This window comes from Drosophila willistoni (assembly GCF_018902025.1).
Source record: "Drosophila willistoni isolate 14030-0811.24 chromosome XR unlocalized genomic scaffold, UCI_dwil_1.1 Seg105, whole genome shotgun sequence".
Classification (NCBI taxonomy): domain Eukaryota; kingdom Metazoa; phylum Arthropoda; class Insecta; order Diptera; family Drosophilidae; genus Drosophila; species Drosophila willistoni.
The window spans coordinates 2,790,342-2,804,610 of NW_025814054.1; the positions used below are offsets into that span (position 1 = coordinate 2,790,342).

General features: G+C 38.2%; 4 protein-coding genes across 4 annotated transcripts; 1 reads left to right on the plus strand and 3 right to left on the minus strand.

Moving 5' to 3' along the window:
* Nucleotides 1-4,580: 4,580 nt before the first annotated feature.
* Nucleotides 4,581-6,500, minus strand: LOC6645988 (microspherule protein 1). Its single transcript, XM_002068872.3, has 3 exons — nucleotides 6,181-6,500; nucleotides 5,468-6,119; nucleotides 4,581-5,405 (listed from the first exon to the last, which is right to left on the minus strand). The coding sequence occupies exons 1-3, from the start codon at nucleotides 6,438-6,440 to the stop codon at nucleotides 4,689-4,691; spliced, it is 1,629 nt and encodes a 542-aa protein (XP_002068908.1). The 5' UTR covers nucleotides 6,441-6,500; the 3' UTR covers nucleotides 4,581-4,688.
* Nucleotides 6,501-6,671: 171 nt separating this feature from the next.
* Nucleotides 6,672-8,730, minus strand: LOC6645989 (microspherule protein 1). The gene is made up of 3 exons (XM_002068873.3): nucleotides 8,377-8,730; nucleotides 7,589-8,318; nucleotides 6,672-7,516 (listed from the first exon to the last, which is right to left on the minus strand). The coding sequence occupies exons 1-3, from the start codon at nucleotides 8,658-8,660 to the stop codon at nucleotides 6,788-6,790; spliced, it is 1,743 nt and encodes a 580-aa protein (XP_002068909.1). The 5' UTR covers nucleotides 8,661-8,730; the 3' UTR covers nucleotides 6,672-6,787.
* A 279-nt stretch (nucleotides 8,731-9,009) lies between these two features.
* LOC6645976 (caytaxin) lies at nucleotides 9,010-11,807 on the plus strand. Its single transcript, XM_002068874.4, has 4 exons — nucleotides 9,010-9,202; nucleotides 9,347-10,567; nucleotides 10,629-10,739; nucleotides 10,818-11,807. The coding sequence occupies exons 1-4, from the start codon at nucleotides 9,198-9,200 to the stop codon at nucleotides 10,936-10,938; spliced, it is 1,458 nt and encodes a 485-aa protein (XP_002068910.3). The 5' UTR covers nucleotides 9,010-9,197; the 3' UTR covers nucleotides 10,939-11,807.
* Nucleotides 11,808-11,858: 51 nt separating this feature from the next.
* LOC6645977 (gustatory receptor for sugar taste 64f) lies at nucleotides 11,859-13,725 on the minus strand. Its single transcript, XM_002068875.4, has 7 exons — nucleotides 13,578-13,725; nucleotides 13,406-13,500; nucleotides 12,899-13,351; nucleotides 12,559-12,830; nucleotides 12,346-12,500; nucleotides 12,022-12,274; nucleotides 11,859-11,956 (listed from the first exon to the last, which is right to left on the minus strand). The coding sequence occupies exons 1-7, from the start codon at nucleotides 13,670-13,672 to the stop codon at nucleotides 11,864-11,866; spliced, it is 1,416 nt and encodes a 471-aa protein (XP_002068911.2). The 5' UTR covers nucleotides 13,673-13,725; the 3' UTR covers nucleotides 11,859-11,863.
* Between the last annotated feature and the right edge of the window lie 544 nt (nucleotides 13,726-14,269).

Here is a 14,269-nt window from a genome sequence, read left to right on the forward strand (position 1 = left end):
TCTTGTTGTAGCTGTTGTTTTTGTTGCTGTTAAACTGCGTGGGTGATTGACAGTCAAGTCGAACGCATTTCAAGGCCTCTCGGTGTCTCTCTATTGGAGTCCGGAGTCTGTGATAGTCTGTCTCTGTCTGAGTCTGAGTCTGATGACTGGTATATCTATATCTATCTATTGTTAGATACATTCAACTTTTAGCCGCTGGCTCAAAGCGTTTAAAGAAGTTTTAATTGTCGTCAAGCCTATATCGAATGCATCAAGTGGGCGTGGTGACGTCATCAGTGGCAAAATGGCAGCAACCAAATATATATGTACATATATAAATCACAAAACTTGTAACCCAAACATTTCATATGCAACACACGCAAGTTAGGCCAATGCGGAACATATTTCAATTTTTGTTTTCTTCTATTTTTCTTTCAATTGCTTACATACCCTTATCGATGTGTTAATTAACTATGATTAGAAGTTAACAATTGCTTGAATTTGTCTATCTATTTTTAATAGATAGTTTGTCTCTCTGATAGACTTCATATTAGTGATGTAAATTTCAAAAAAAAAAAAACATCGATGTTGATGTTCATCGATGGTTTCAATGTTAATAATCGATGATGTTTAAAACATCGGGCTATTATCTCAATGATGTATGTCTGATGTTTTTCTAAATTAATAAAGTTCACTGTTTTCTAATAATTAAAAGTTCTCATAATAGTATTTAAAATTAATATTAAATGAATAAGGTATAGCCTTATCTTTTAAAAACTATTTGATAAAGTATTTATGGGCTTTACTTTCCGAAATAAATTTACATTTACCTGATTTGGGCTTATTCAATTTACGTTATCTTTGTTGTCAATCTGAAAAAATTCGGTTTGAAACTCATTCTGAGACCAAAACTACAGTCTAGTCATCCCATAGAATCATAAGTAAATGAAATGTGTAAGATATATATATAACCATTTGCAGGGTATTGATAATGCGGCCAAATGCATATTCATTCGCCTGTCAGTGTTCATTTCATGTTCATTGTTTTCTGATTATTTATGCGTTACATAGGTATGAAATAAAAAACTTTAAAATAATTTAAATAATTCACATGACGCATGCGACAAAACCAAAAAAAAAAATTGAAATCAAACCGAACAAAACTATTTCTGTATAGTTTAATTGAAATGCGTATCAGATATTTGGATTGAGTTTGATTTTTTGGCATATCGATTCAGCAAATTTTTTAAAGGCAATGTGCGGGGGGTTGTCTCCTCCACCCTTCATTCTCCTCTCTAAGACTATTTGTTTTTCCTGCACAGTCACGAAGTTTTTGTATTTTTATTTTATTTATTTTATGTAAGTTTTAACTTGGAATGCAATGAGATAATCAATATGTTATGTCAGGCAAAAAACAAAAAAAACTATAAAACAAAAAAAAAACAAAACTGAAAAACTAGAGCAAACAATTTTCAAGCGCAAAACAAACTGATTATAATATACTCGACTCACAACAATATATGAATTCGATCTTGGAACAATATGCAATTCCAAGATCGAATTCATATATTGCCTAAAAGAGGCTAAAAAATTTGCAGCATCATGGTTCAAAATTTGGAAAAAAAAATATTGAGTTTTGTTTTCATCTTTGTGTTGTTCTTGTTGAATTTTCTCAAGCTCGAGGTCGTGGTAGGCTTAATTATATTATTTTTTCCAGTGCCAGAGAACCAAGTAGGACTTGGCAAGTTAAGACCAACAACCAAGAGTAAAAGTAAAACTAAGCAAAACAGTATACCATAAATTTCATTCATTTGGCTAAAGAATTGAATTTGAAGGAAATTAAAAATCTGTGTTTTGTATACATTTTTTTGGGGGGTTCTTAAACGAAATTTATCTATCTAATTATAAGTATTATGGTGATATGGGACTACAAATAAAAGTGAATTAAATTTTGTTTCGAATAAGGCATTCTTAAGAAAAATCAGATTACAATAAGATAATTTTCATCGCCTCTAAAGAAATAGGTAAATATCTTCCCTCTCTTTTTTTACATGCAAAATGTAGCTGATTAATTATATGTCTACTGTATTGTACATACATATATCGGTTTCCAATTAAAGCTTTCAATGGATTTGTTTTAAAATACACCTTACTCTATGTAATGATACCAAAATATAAACACACACACACTTATTAATGTGAATATTAAATTGACAAATTCAAATTCACAAATGATCTCAACGCCATGAAACTGTGAAAGTTCCCCCCACACAAATGAACTATCCGATAGAATCCAATCCAATCCAAATCGAATCGTATCGTATATAGTGTCTATGCTCCACTTTTTTTCTCATTTTGTGTTTTTTTTTTTTTGGTTAAAAAACCAAACCAAAAAAAAAAAAACTAACAGTTACAAAAACAACAGCATGACCTACGCTAATTCAGACTAATTTTAGCAGTTGCGACATCGCAAAAATATCGAAAAAGCACAACAAAAGTTCGCTGAACTGCACAAAAGATACAATATATAGATACATTTATTGTAAGACAAAAAAAAAGAGCGAACCAAAACTTCATTAGTTCTCGCATCATCAGCCAAGAAAAGAAAGCCAAAAGACGAAACTGCACACAAATCAACACTGAAGAGGGAAACGGTGGGATGGCGGAGTTGGAGGAGGAGGAGAAAGATGAGATGGCCATGGAATGAAGGGAAATGGCGATGGGGTAGCAGCAGAGGCAAGAAGAGCAGCACGAAATTCCTGGTATGGCTAGAGAACAAAAAATAAATTGACTTTTTATAGACAGTGACAACAATTAATTATATTTTAATATGCTGTAGATCTTGCGACAGCTTATTAGTTTATAGTGTCAACAATGCAAAGAACTTGAGAGAAGAAACCCAAAAGCTATGGACCCCGGGGATCGAACAGTTCGACCTCCAGTAGAAGAAAGGCCGCCGTTTTGTGGAAAGTCATCGAACTTTCTCTCTATGATTCTCTTTTGCCCACTAATTTCTATATTATGTTTCATGGGCTTCTCTGTCAGTGGCTAAACATAATTAATTATGTTGATATTTTGTATCGGTTATGGTTCTATCGCCTATACTAAAGTCGTCGATGTATGTTATTTGTTAGATTACAAGGTCGAGAACAATTCTAAAGCATTGAGATTCTCTCACATTTGGCTAATAATTACATATGGGAACTCAGATGGCCGAATCTACATACATACATACATACATAGATACTTAGTACAATCGTGTGAGGTTTTTGCCTTCTCGGATATTTCATTTTTGCCAGCAATTCCCAAAGTTGACAAGAGAATGGTGGTTATGGTTAGAATTTGATATTTTAACAGCTGTAATTAATAGCAGCTTGCGCTTACGACTTTAAATTAGTCACAAATTAGCTAGCTACATACACCGCCGGCCATTGGCGGATCCAAAGGTAGATTATGGATGGGGAAAAATTTAAATGTAATGTATGTATTTATTTGTGATACATTTTTCATAGCAGCAGAATTGGCATGGCGAGTTTTTTTTTTCGTTCTTTCAAGCGTTCTGAATCCGACAGTAATAGTAACGTAGTTGGTTTTTAAGTTTTAAAAAAAGTATAGCATACTGCAAGGGGCAAATAAGAATAATAGAAATTAGAACTAATATTTTGAAAATCTATGATAAAAGAGCAAGGATAAAAGAGCAAGGAAAATGGAGCAAAAATGAAATATTTGTACTGAAGAAATATTAAAATAGCCGGCTAAAAGAAATACATAAAAGACGGATGGTGTTTTAATTTTAAAATCATAGCACCAGAATTGGCAAAACGATTTGTTTCTTCTTTCTTTCAAGCCTTCTGAAGCCCACAATGATTTTTAAATTTTAAAAAACTGCAGCATACAGTTGGGGGCAGATGAGTTATTAAATTCGACTGTTAAATTACAAAAACAAGAAAACAAACTTTTAAAAATTTACTCTAAAGTCAAAACCACGAAGATTTTTGTACTGGAAAAATAATTAAATGCTAGGCGCTTAATTTTAAAATTTAACAAAAAAGTGTAACATACTATTTGGGGCATATGGATTTTTAAATCTCTGTGGGGGGAACATAAAGTTCACATTTGTGTTACATATTTAATCTTTGTTTTTGGCAAAGAATGTGAGGGAGCCCCAACTCCCTAAACTCTCTCTATTCCCCTCTGGATACGCCACTGCCGCCACTTTTGGCCACAAATAAAGTTTCGCTAATACCAAGCAAACTGATGGCGTAGGAAGTTCTCAGTTCGATTCTTTGAATTATAAATGTAGGCTGGCGTTAGTTGACCATTTGCTAATCAAAATCCTGGTATGATTTCTGTCAATCAAGTCAATAGCAACAAAACAACAAAAGCCAACACTGAATGCCCTACAATTCAGCACCAATACAGTAAAATACCATAAAGTATTCCAACATGTAGCAGACTTTTGCTTTGAAAGAGTATTTAATCGTACTTGGGCGTTTTGGCTGATTGCTTCCGTTCAATTGGAGGCGTTTGTTGGTAGATGGAGCACATTGACTTGGTGGTCAATGGTGGGCGAGCATGTTAACTTATGAGCGCACATGTGATTCTTGTTCTTGTTCGTTATTGTTATTTATTTTCAGAACTTGTTTTGAACAGTGTTCATTAAGAATATTGAATGTATTACATTTAGCATGACCTTGAACAGAGCAATATTATCCAAGAGGATTCGTTGTTTTGGCATTCTCCAGGCGAATTGCATTGATGAGGTCATAGTAGACCAGGAAAGTGAAACGCAGTCCACATATCTCCACAGTGGAATTATTTGCTAGACGTTTCTTATGGCCACTTAAGACTGGATTGCCATCGATTAGGATAGCCCTCTTACCCTCATTGGCAATGAAGAAGTCGCCGTTACTGCGCAACTTGATGGTGCCCTGACGACGAGAAATTTTAGCCGCTGGGCCCTCTAGACTAAGATCCACATCCACGACATGGTGCTTGGTATCACGACCGAAAGAGATCTCCTTGGAGCGCATCAAGTAGCGCACATTGCGTCCACACAAGCATGCCAGGGATTGGTTGTCAAAATTTGTGGCCGATGACGAAGCGACCAGGATGCCCCAACGGAAGAGTTCATTTTCTAGCAGACGTATTTCGCGTTTAATACGGCGATCTTCAAGTTTTAATTCTTTGTCCACAGCCTCATCATAATGGTCTTCCAAATCATGGTCGTTTAATTCTTCTTCGGCATCCGAGAAGGTCAACGGCTCCGTTTCTTTCAGGGGTTTTACGCTTTGATCGGGCAACAAATAATACTGCTTAAGAAGAAGCCAATGATTTTGAAGAGATTTTGCAGTGCGAGCCGAATAGAAAATCGCGGCGTTTTGGTCCAACAATTCCTGAAATTGTTCCAGTTTTGGAGTTTCCGTCTGCAATAGGGAAATCAGATGATTTAACAATTATTCTAGCAAACGCCTTCGCTCATACTTACGCTTTTGATGGTGCCCAACATGTCCTCCTCTTGCTGACTGTACAAGGCCTTGCGTTGTACGGAGTGTACCAGTTCTGGATGTAGATTACGCATAGCGGCGGCAGCTATACGGGATACAGCTGGTTCGTACAGCAGGGCATACCAACGCTGCTGCAGTTCTTGCAATGTAAACTTGCAAGAGAACTTCACTCCCCGATGAATCATACGCAAATCATTTGTTTGTTGTACATTAATAACAAGAGCTAGATCATCAATAGGTTTCCAACGACCTAGACCCTTCGAGGCTATTGGACCAACTGGGCGGCGGCGCTGATGGGTCTTTTTATTTGTCGAACGCGCTGATCGGGGTCGGGGTCGTGCTCGTGGTCGTGATCGACGCTTACTAGACTGGGCACGCAGCATTGTGGGCTTTGGATGGGATACGCTTTTAGCAGCAAGGATCGGTAAAGTGGGTTGATTGATTGTTGCTTCTGTTGAGGGCTCTGTCACCTGAATAGAAGTGCCAGGCAAAAGGGTTTCTGCCGAACTTCGTGTCTCTGGATGTGTAGTTTTCTTTATAATTGCTGTATTAACTCCGCTGCGAGTTCTTGGTAGCGTCGCGTCGTACTCGCCTAAATCATCAAATCGCTTGCGTTTGATGGTACAGGATGAACTGGAAGAATTAAAGAGAATCCCAGGGATAACAGATGCTATCGGCAAATTTATTAACTAACCTTATAGGTTTTTGATCGTTTTGAATCTCTATGGGAGGATTGTGAATTTGATTTGTAATAGGCAAAGTCCGTAAGAGCTCTGATTTTAAAATGCTTGTGCCTGCTGCTGAATCTGCTGTCGGAATTGTGGCATGTGCTATTTCTAAAGCATCGCCTACTTTAATCACAGATTCTGTCAACTCCACTGTCAAATTTGGAGTTGACTTTTCCGCAATTGGTCCGATATCCGTGGCAGATGAAGGTAATCGAATCGCCTCCATGAGATGTCCTATGCTAATTTACAAGATTTCAAATATTTTCTTATTTGTTGCGCACAGCAGGGATGCATTCAATTAAAAGATTACCTATCGATATCAGCGACGGGTCGGTCGGATGTATGGCAGTGGAATCGTTTTATCGAAAATTTATACAGTTTAGTTTCAAGTCTAAAATTTTTAATTCTGGTCAACTACGTTCGGTCAATGACTTAATGAGTATTAGTCGACAAGAGATTTAGCGTTTGTTGTTGTTGTTTATTTTTGGAACGTGTTCTGCTAATTTTTAATTAAAAACATTGAATAATTTATATATCAGCAGGTCCAAAATAAACCTCTTTTACCATTATAAACTAATTTAAGGGATTCGATGTTTTTGCGTTCTCCTGCCGTATTGCGTTTATAAGGTCATAGTTGACCAAGAAGGTGAATCGCAGTCCAGACATCTCCACAGTACAATTATGAGCAAGCCGTGCCTTGTGGCCACTCAAAATCGGATTACTATCGATGAAGATCGCCCTCTTACCCTCATTAGCGATAAAGAAGTCGCCATTACTCCGCAATTTGATGGTGCCCTGACGACGGGAAATTTTCGCCGCTGGACCCTCTAGACTTAGATCTACATCCACCACGTAGTCTTTGGCATCACGACCAAAAGAAATCTCCTTAGACCGCATCAAATAGCGTACATTTCTCCCACATAAACATGCCAGGGTTTGATTATCAAACTCTGATGCTGCAGTCGGTCCCAGAACAGAGTCCACAAGAACGCCCCAACGAGAGAGCTCGTTTTCTAAGCAACGAATGTCACGTTTTTTACGACGATCTGCAAGACCAGACTCAATATCCACAGCCTCATCGTGTGCTTCTTGAAGATCATGATCGAAAATTTGTTCCTCGGCATCCGAGAAGGTCAACGGCTCTGTTCCATTGTACGATTTCACGCTTTGATCGGGCAACAGGCTATACTGCTTAAGAAGAAGCCAATGATTTTGAAGAGATTTGCCAGTGCGAGCCCAATAGAAAACCGACGCATTTTTGCTCAGCAGCTCTTGAAATTGTTCCAATTTCGGAGTTTCCGTCTGCAATGGGAAATCAGATGATTTAGCCATAATTCATGGCAAACGCCTTCGCATGAGTAAGTATGAACTTACGCTCTTGATGGTGCCCAACAGGTCCTCCTCTTGCACACTGTACAAGGCCTTGCGTTGTACGGATTCTACCAGTTCTGGGTGTAGATTTCGCATGGCAGAGACAGCTATACGGGATACGGCTGGCTCGTACAGCAGGGCATACCAACGCTGCTGCAGTTCTTGCAATGTAAACTTGCAAGAGAACTTCACTCCCCGATGAATCATACGCAAATCATTTGTTTGTTGTACACCAATAATAAGAGCTAGATCATCAATAGGCTTCCATCGGCCTAGATCCTTTGTGGCCATCGGACCGACTGGGCGGCGACGCTGGGACTTCTTATTTGCCGAACGCACTGGCCGTGGTCGACGCTCAGCGGTCGGAGCTCGATCCATTGTAGCCTTTGGATGCGATACGGTTTTAGCAGCTGCGATCGGTAATGTAGGTTGATTGGGCGTTGCTCCAGTTGAGGGTGAAGCTGGTATAAAAGTTGAAGATGCTGCTACCTGAGTGGGAGTGCCAGGCAAAAGGATTTCTGCCGAGCCTGGTGTCAGGGCGGTCTCCGGGTGTGCGACAATGGGCAGTGGGCCAACTGAACTAGTTGTTCCTAAAATTCCTGGAAAATTTGGAAATGAATTTCTTGGGCGATTGTGACGATGAGCATCAGCTCCACTGCGATTTGTCGGTATTGTCACATTATACTCGACAATTTCATCATCAAATCGCTTTCGCTTGATTGTGCGGGAAGAACTGAAAATACAGAGAATTCCAGGGATAACAATAGCAATCGACGAATGTATCAACTAACCTTCTACGCTTTTGATCGTTTTGAAGCTCAATGGGAAGATTCTGAATTGGTTTTCTAACAGGCAAAGTCGGCAAGGGCTTTGTTGGTAAAACCCCAGTGACTGATGGTTCTGTTGTTGTTGTTGTTGTTGTAATTGTAACATTTGTTGTGGCTGAGGACCCGCCTACTTTTGTGGGCATTGCAGTCGTAGGTGTTAATACAGTCACAATGGAATTCAAGGACGTTGTGCACGCAGTGGGATTAGCATTATCTGTGCTAACAGAATGTAACATCGGCCCTTCCATAGTGATTTTTAAACAATTTTATTAAATTAAAGAATTTTTATTTTTATGCGACGCAAGGCAAAGGTGCTTCCGATAGAAACAGGAAAAACTATCGAAAGTGTCGATAGTATCGAGAAGTGTTTGCGATAGTTTATCAAGTTTAATTTTTCTTATTTATTGATATGGATGTTTAAAATTGACAATCCTAAGTGAATCATTTTTTTCTAATACTACATTAATACAAATATATTATTGAAATTGACACTTTTATGCTGTAAATTACAGCCTGTAATAGATTTTCCTTTACTTGAGTAGCAGAACTACTGGTTCCGTGGTTTTTTTTTTACCCATCTCAAGTACTGGCCTTGCCAGATCTGACCTATGTGAACATTGCAATAAAAATAGAGCAAAAGCTGAGTCCATGAATATTTTAACTATTAAAAATATGAATGGAATTAAACAAAACTGATGCAGCCTGAGACAGTATCCTTGCCTAGATGAGTGGGCATTATCGACCAACCTGAAGGGCTCACGCTAAGAACAGGAACCACAATAACAATGAGGCAAGTTCTGCTATTTCTTTTCTTTTATTGTTGACGGAGGTGGCAACACTACAGCAAAGCGTCAGGCTGAGGATGCCAGAGGAGACGGATTCCATTAGAAGTCCTAACCCTGGGTATGACTAATCTAATTTAATCGATTTATAGTTTACACTACGCGGGATCCGAGTCCTCACAATCGGAGAGCAAAATGGACATCTCGGAGATGACGCCTACGGATTCAAATTCCACTGGCGTCTCACCGCTGGCTGATAACGAGATCGGTCCTCCCACTGCTGCTGTTCCGAACGCTTTGGACAATAGAATCATAGACTCCCGATCGGGAACCGAACTGATCTCCATTGATACGACTGTTACGTCAAACATTCCGCAGATGCAACGCCAGATTATTGAGCGTACCCTGGCCAACAGTCATCCACTAATGTCCCCGACGAATACCGACTCCGATTCGGAGCCATTTCAGCAGGGCAAATGTCACAACTTTCCCGATGTTATTCCAGCTCAACCAGCCTCCGCCCATATCCCAAGCGCCCGCATCATTAAGCCACAAGATGCCAAAGTCAGTTTGTTGCGTGGCCAAAGTCCCGATCTCTTGAGCAGCGAATCGGATGCGGATGTCTCTCAGTATTTGGCGGCAGTGGAATCGAATTTTCAGTCCGTTTCTCTGCTGCCTAACAATGCAAATGCAAATGGTAAATCTCTGCAACAGCAAAAAAGGAATAGCAAACGTGGACCTACACTTCCTGGGCAGGGAGAAGATATCTCCAGCCTGGATTCTATCTCTAATCATAGTTTCGATGATGACGAAGATATAGAACACAATTTGGCTTCGTTAAGTCCATCAAGTTCGCTAATCGATGGTCTGGATGGTGAAGACGATGATGACGACGATAATTGTGAGGGGCCAGAACTATTACCCGACAATGATGATGACTTGGATATGGAATTTGGCCTTATGGCCACCACACCCACACCGGCGGCAGCAGCAGCAGCATCCTCAACAACGGCACCTGGTTCTTCCCTTCCGCAGTATACGGCTGCCGAAGAGCGACGCGATTCACGCAATTGGCAAAAGATTACCCTGCCTGATGGACGCACTCGAGAGATTGATATGCGAGTCATTGAGCCATATAAACGTGTGCTCTCCCATGGTGGCTATCTGAAGGCTGGCGGTCAGAATGCAATCGTTATCTTTTGTGCCTGCCATTTGCCTGACAGATCCCGAGCAGATTATAGCTATGTGATGGACAATCTCTTCCTCTATGTTGTGAAGACCTTAGAGCAGTTGGTCACTGATGATTATGTATTAATCTATCTGCACGGTGGTTCTAGTAGGCGAAATGTTCCACCTTTTCCTTGGCTCAAAAGGTAACAAAACGAAAAACAAAACCCATACCGATTTATACATATTAATTATATTTTGCTTTAGATGCTATCAATTACTCGATCGCCGTTTACGAAAGAGTTTAAAGCACATGTATTTGGTGCATCCAACATTTTGGATCAAGTCGCTAGTGTGGATGGCGCGACCGTTTGTGAGGTAAGTGAAATTATATTGATATTCCCTGATTATGCTATAAATATATTTATTTATCTCTTTTCTTTTATCTCCATTAAGCACAAAATTCTGGCGCAAATTGATCTATGTTAAATCGCTAGAAGAACTTGGCCTCCATGTAGTAGTGGAGAAAGCAGCCATACCGGAGAAAGTGAAGCAGTATGATGCCAAGCGACACTGAAAGAGCAGCAGCATCACCTCCAATTGACTTGACACTCGCGCATTCCGCCTTCAATACTTTTACTCCATCTATCTCTCCTTGTTTAACTCTCTCTCTCTCCCTCTCTCTATCTTGTTCTTCGGACGGGACCTTTTTTTTTATTAATTATTTTCACTTAATTTTCTTTGCTAAACTTTACTTTAAGATCTCAATCTTTGTGATAGGTTATAATTGCTTTATCTTTCTTCTGGCAAACATCTCATCAGAACGAATCTCTCTTGATATCCAAACTAAAAGCGAGTCATTCAATCGAAACATCGAACAAATTGTAATTTGTATTAGTAAACCACATATACATACACATACATACAAACAAATATATATATGTATAGATATATATATATATATGTATATCATATTTCATGTAGCTTCCGCTTAATATTTTTCTTAATTTTATTTAATATTTTTGTAAAACTTTTTCGTAAACCATCAATATTAATGCAACCAGAAACCACCAAACTTCCGTACATTGTTACCTTTTCAACTTAAACTCAATTTAAATTTTAAGTAATTAAAAATGTTTAGCTGAATGTAACTTATAAATATATATATAAATATATATATATATTGTATAGGCGGCACGACCCCATGCCAGTCATTCTATAGATGTGTCACCCTCGCCCTCATCTGTTTTAGTATTTAAGTAAAAAAAAAAAAAAGGAAAACTAGCGACCATTTGATACACTTGGAACACAATAACACATATAAGTATATGTATTGTAATATGTAGGCAACTTTATAGGCAATATAACCAAATGATATTAACAAGCGATATTTTATTGGTTTCTATAAGCCAAGCCCGACTCGGCATCCGGCACACAAAAACACACATATACAAATCGTTTTTAACGATTGCTTAAAAAATATTGACAAAATAAAAAAAAAACTAAAAATAATAACTCTGCTGACAGTCCCACAAATCGTTGTCCTCATGGAATTGAATAAGAACTAATTCGTATGTGACTATTGTGCCGGCTACCTGAAACCCAAAGAGAAATACAATGCCCAATCATTATTCTCCATTGGTATTATCTTATCACTTACACTTAAAACCAATTTTCTAGTTAAATGAAAAAACTTCATGCCACTAAGAGCCACCATATCGCTGGCGATTTCCTCTGAAAAACGCTTCACCTCCGCACACCAGGATTCTTTGGGTACACAGCGTAAATAACGTAAAGTGAGACGCGATTCGTCATGCACCCAGGCGGAATACAAGGATACGGCTAGAGTGCGTCCTATAAGGAAAATTAGAGAGAAATAAAAATAGACCGCATGGGCTATAGAAGGCATATTGCTGAAAGAAACAAACATCATTATAATAATTGTATATTTATATTCAGAACACATATATATATATATACGAACTTTAAACTTCTTAACAGCTGTACGCATATAAAGTAGAGATTATTGGAAAAGGATACCATGGTTATAAAGGAAATGGCATTATCCATTTTATCGCATAACATGCAAATATTACGATATTGTATGCGACGCTCCGACCAATATGAAGGGGACATATTCTGGAATATAGTAGATTAACATATCATATAATGGATTGACATGACCAGTAGCACTTACCATGCCCTTAAACTTCTTCAGATTATCATTGAGTTGACGAAACTTGGAGGCCAAACCAATGCTGATAATCATTACGAATATATCCATATAATTCCATATGAATGTCGAATAGAAATTCTGAAGTTTACCCCATACAGCCAATAGATTGGAGTAATGGAATACATAGAATATCTCGTCATTGGTATGCAAAAAATAATTCTCTATGGGATCGGAGGATTGATTGCAATAGGCCGAATAGTTGACAGCTGAAAGCATGCTCAATAGATGCTCAGCTACAAGAGCAAAATTCAACAATAATGAAGTTCATTGTGGTCACATTACTAGGATCATTGGATCTTACCAAAGGATAACATCATGCCAACAAACATGGTCATGCGTATGGTGTGGGCCATTTGCCATTTCTCTGTTTGGGTCTGATATTGCGGCAGGTCCTGCTCAATTTGATCCCAATAGTGCATTAGTTTCGGCCACTTTCGGGCCAAATTTAATGAATATACACAAACTAGAAAAATGCAAGCCCGAAATATGATTGGTTTAATGCTATTAAATGTTATGGGATCATTTAAAACTTTGTATAGAGATAAACCCAGGTCCACCAGTGATGATGCTATGAAAATAAGACACCAGCAAGTCCGCAGATATCGCCAGGAGAATTGCAAATTACTAGGACGCTTTGAGGTAACTCCATAAACGGGCATCATAGCAAAAAATTGTGCAATAAGTAAAACGCGGCCAACAGCCTCGTGGAAAGTACCATCATAAAGGAATCTTTCACGCGTACTATATGGTAGCTCTATAAAAGGGAAGTAAATAAATAACTTAAATTTGGACTAATCTTAATCCATACTAATTTTTTGCATAATCGGACTGGCTTTCTCATATTCATCTTCAATTTGCATTTGATATGCCTCACAGCTTTCCTGAAAAACCCGTTTTCTTTTACTGTTCAGGGATATACAATATATAGTTGTGAATATCTATATAACATATTTATGTAGCGTTAAAGTTTTCATATTTACCTCTCATGAAGTAAATCCAGTTTTCGGAGTAGTGGAGATTTTGCTAACTTTTTCAAACGGCGCAATTTAATTCGTAGCCTGGGTAGGAACTTCATCCTTCTGTTGACACCGTTGAAGCACAATTAACTCTCTAAAATCAATGGTTTTGTTGGTTTGGTGGTTTGTTTTGTGTCATTAAGAACACCTGTGGTTTTGCACTTGATCTATAATTAATAAAGTGGGTGGTTGGGTTAATCCATTCATTCGTACATAGAATGCATGCACTTTGAATCAGTTCGCAAGTCAAGATATTAAGACTTTTAGTGCAAGCTTGAATAAAATTAAATCCGCGCAATAAGCCCAAAGGAAAAATCTCCTCCTTGGGAAATCTCCTTTTTGTAGTGAAATTTTTCATCTAATAATGGTTTATTATTTAATGGCTGTGAGCCATTTCGAATTTTACTTCCGCGCCAATAATTGTCATATTCGTAGATACGGTAGCTCTTTGTCGATATTCTGGCAACCCTGGCAAACCGATACTTCTTTCCGGTATCGATAATTCAAGTTATCGATCTATCGATTCTTCCATCAGAAAAAAAATTTATAAGAGAAACTGACACTGAATAAAATGGATCGGAAGTTCATAAAAAATTGAAAGAAAAAAAAGTAAAATTAATTTAACTCTTAAATTACAATCGCCATTTGCTGTTTTA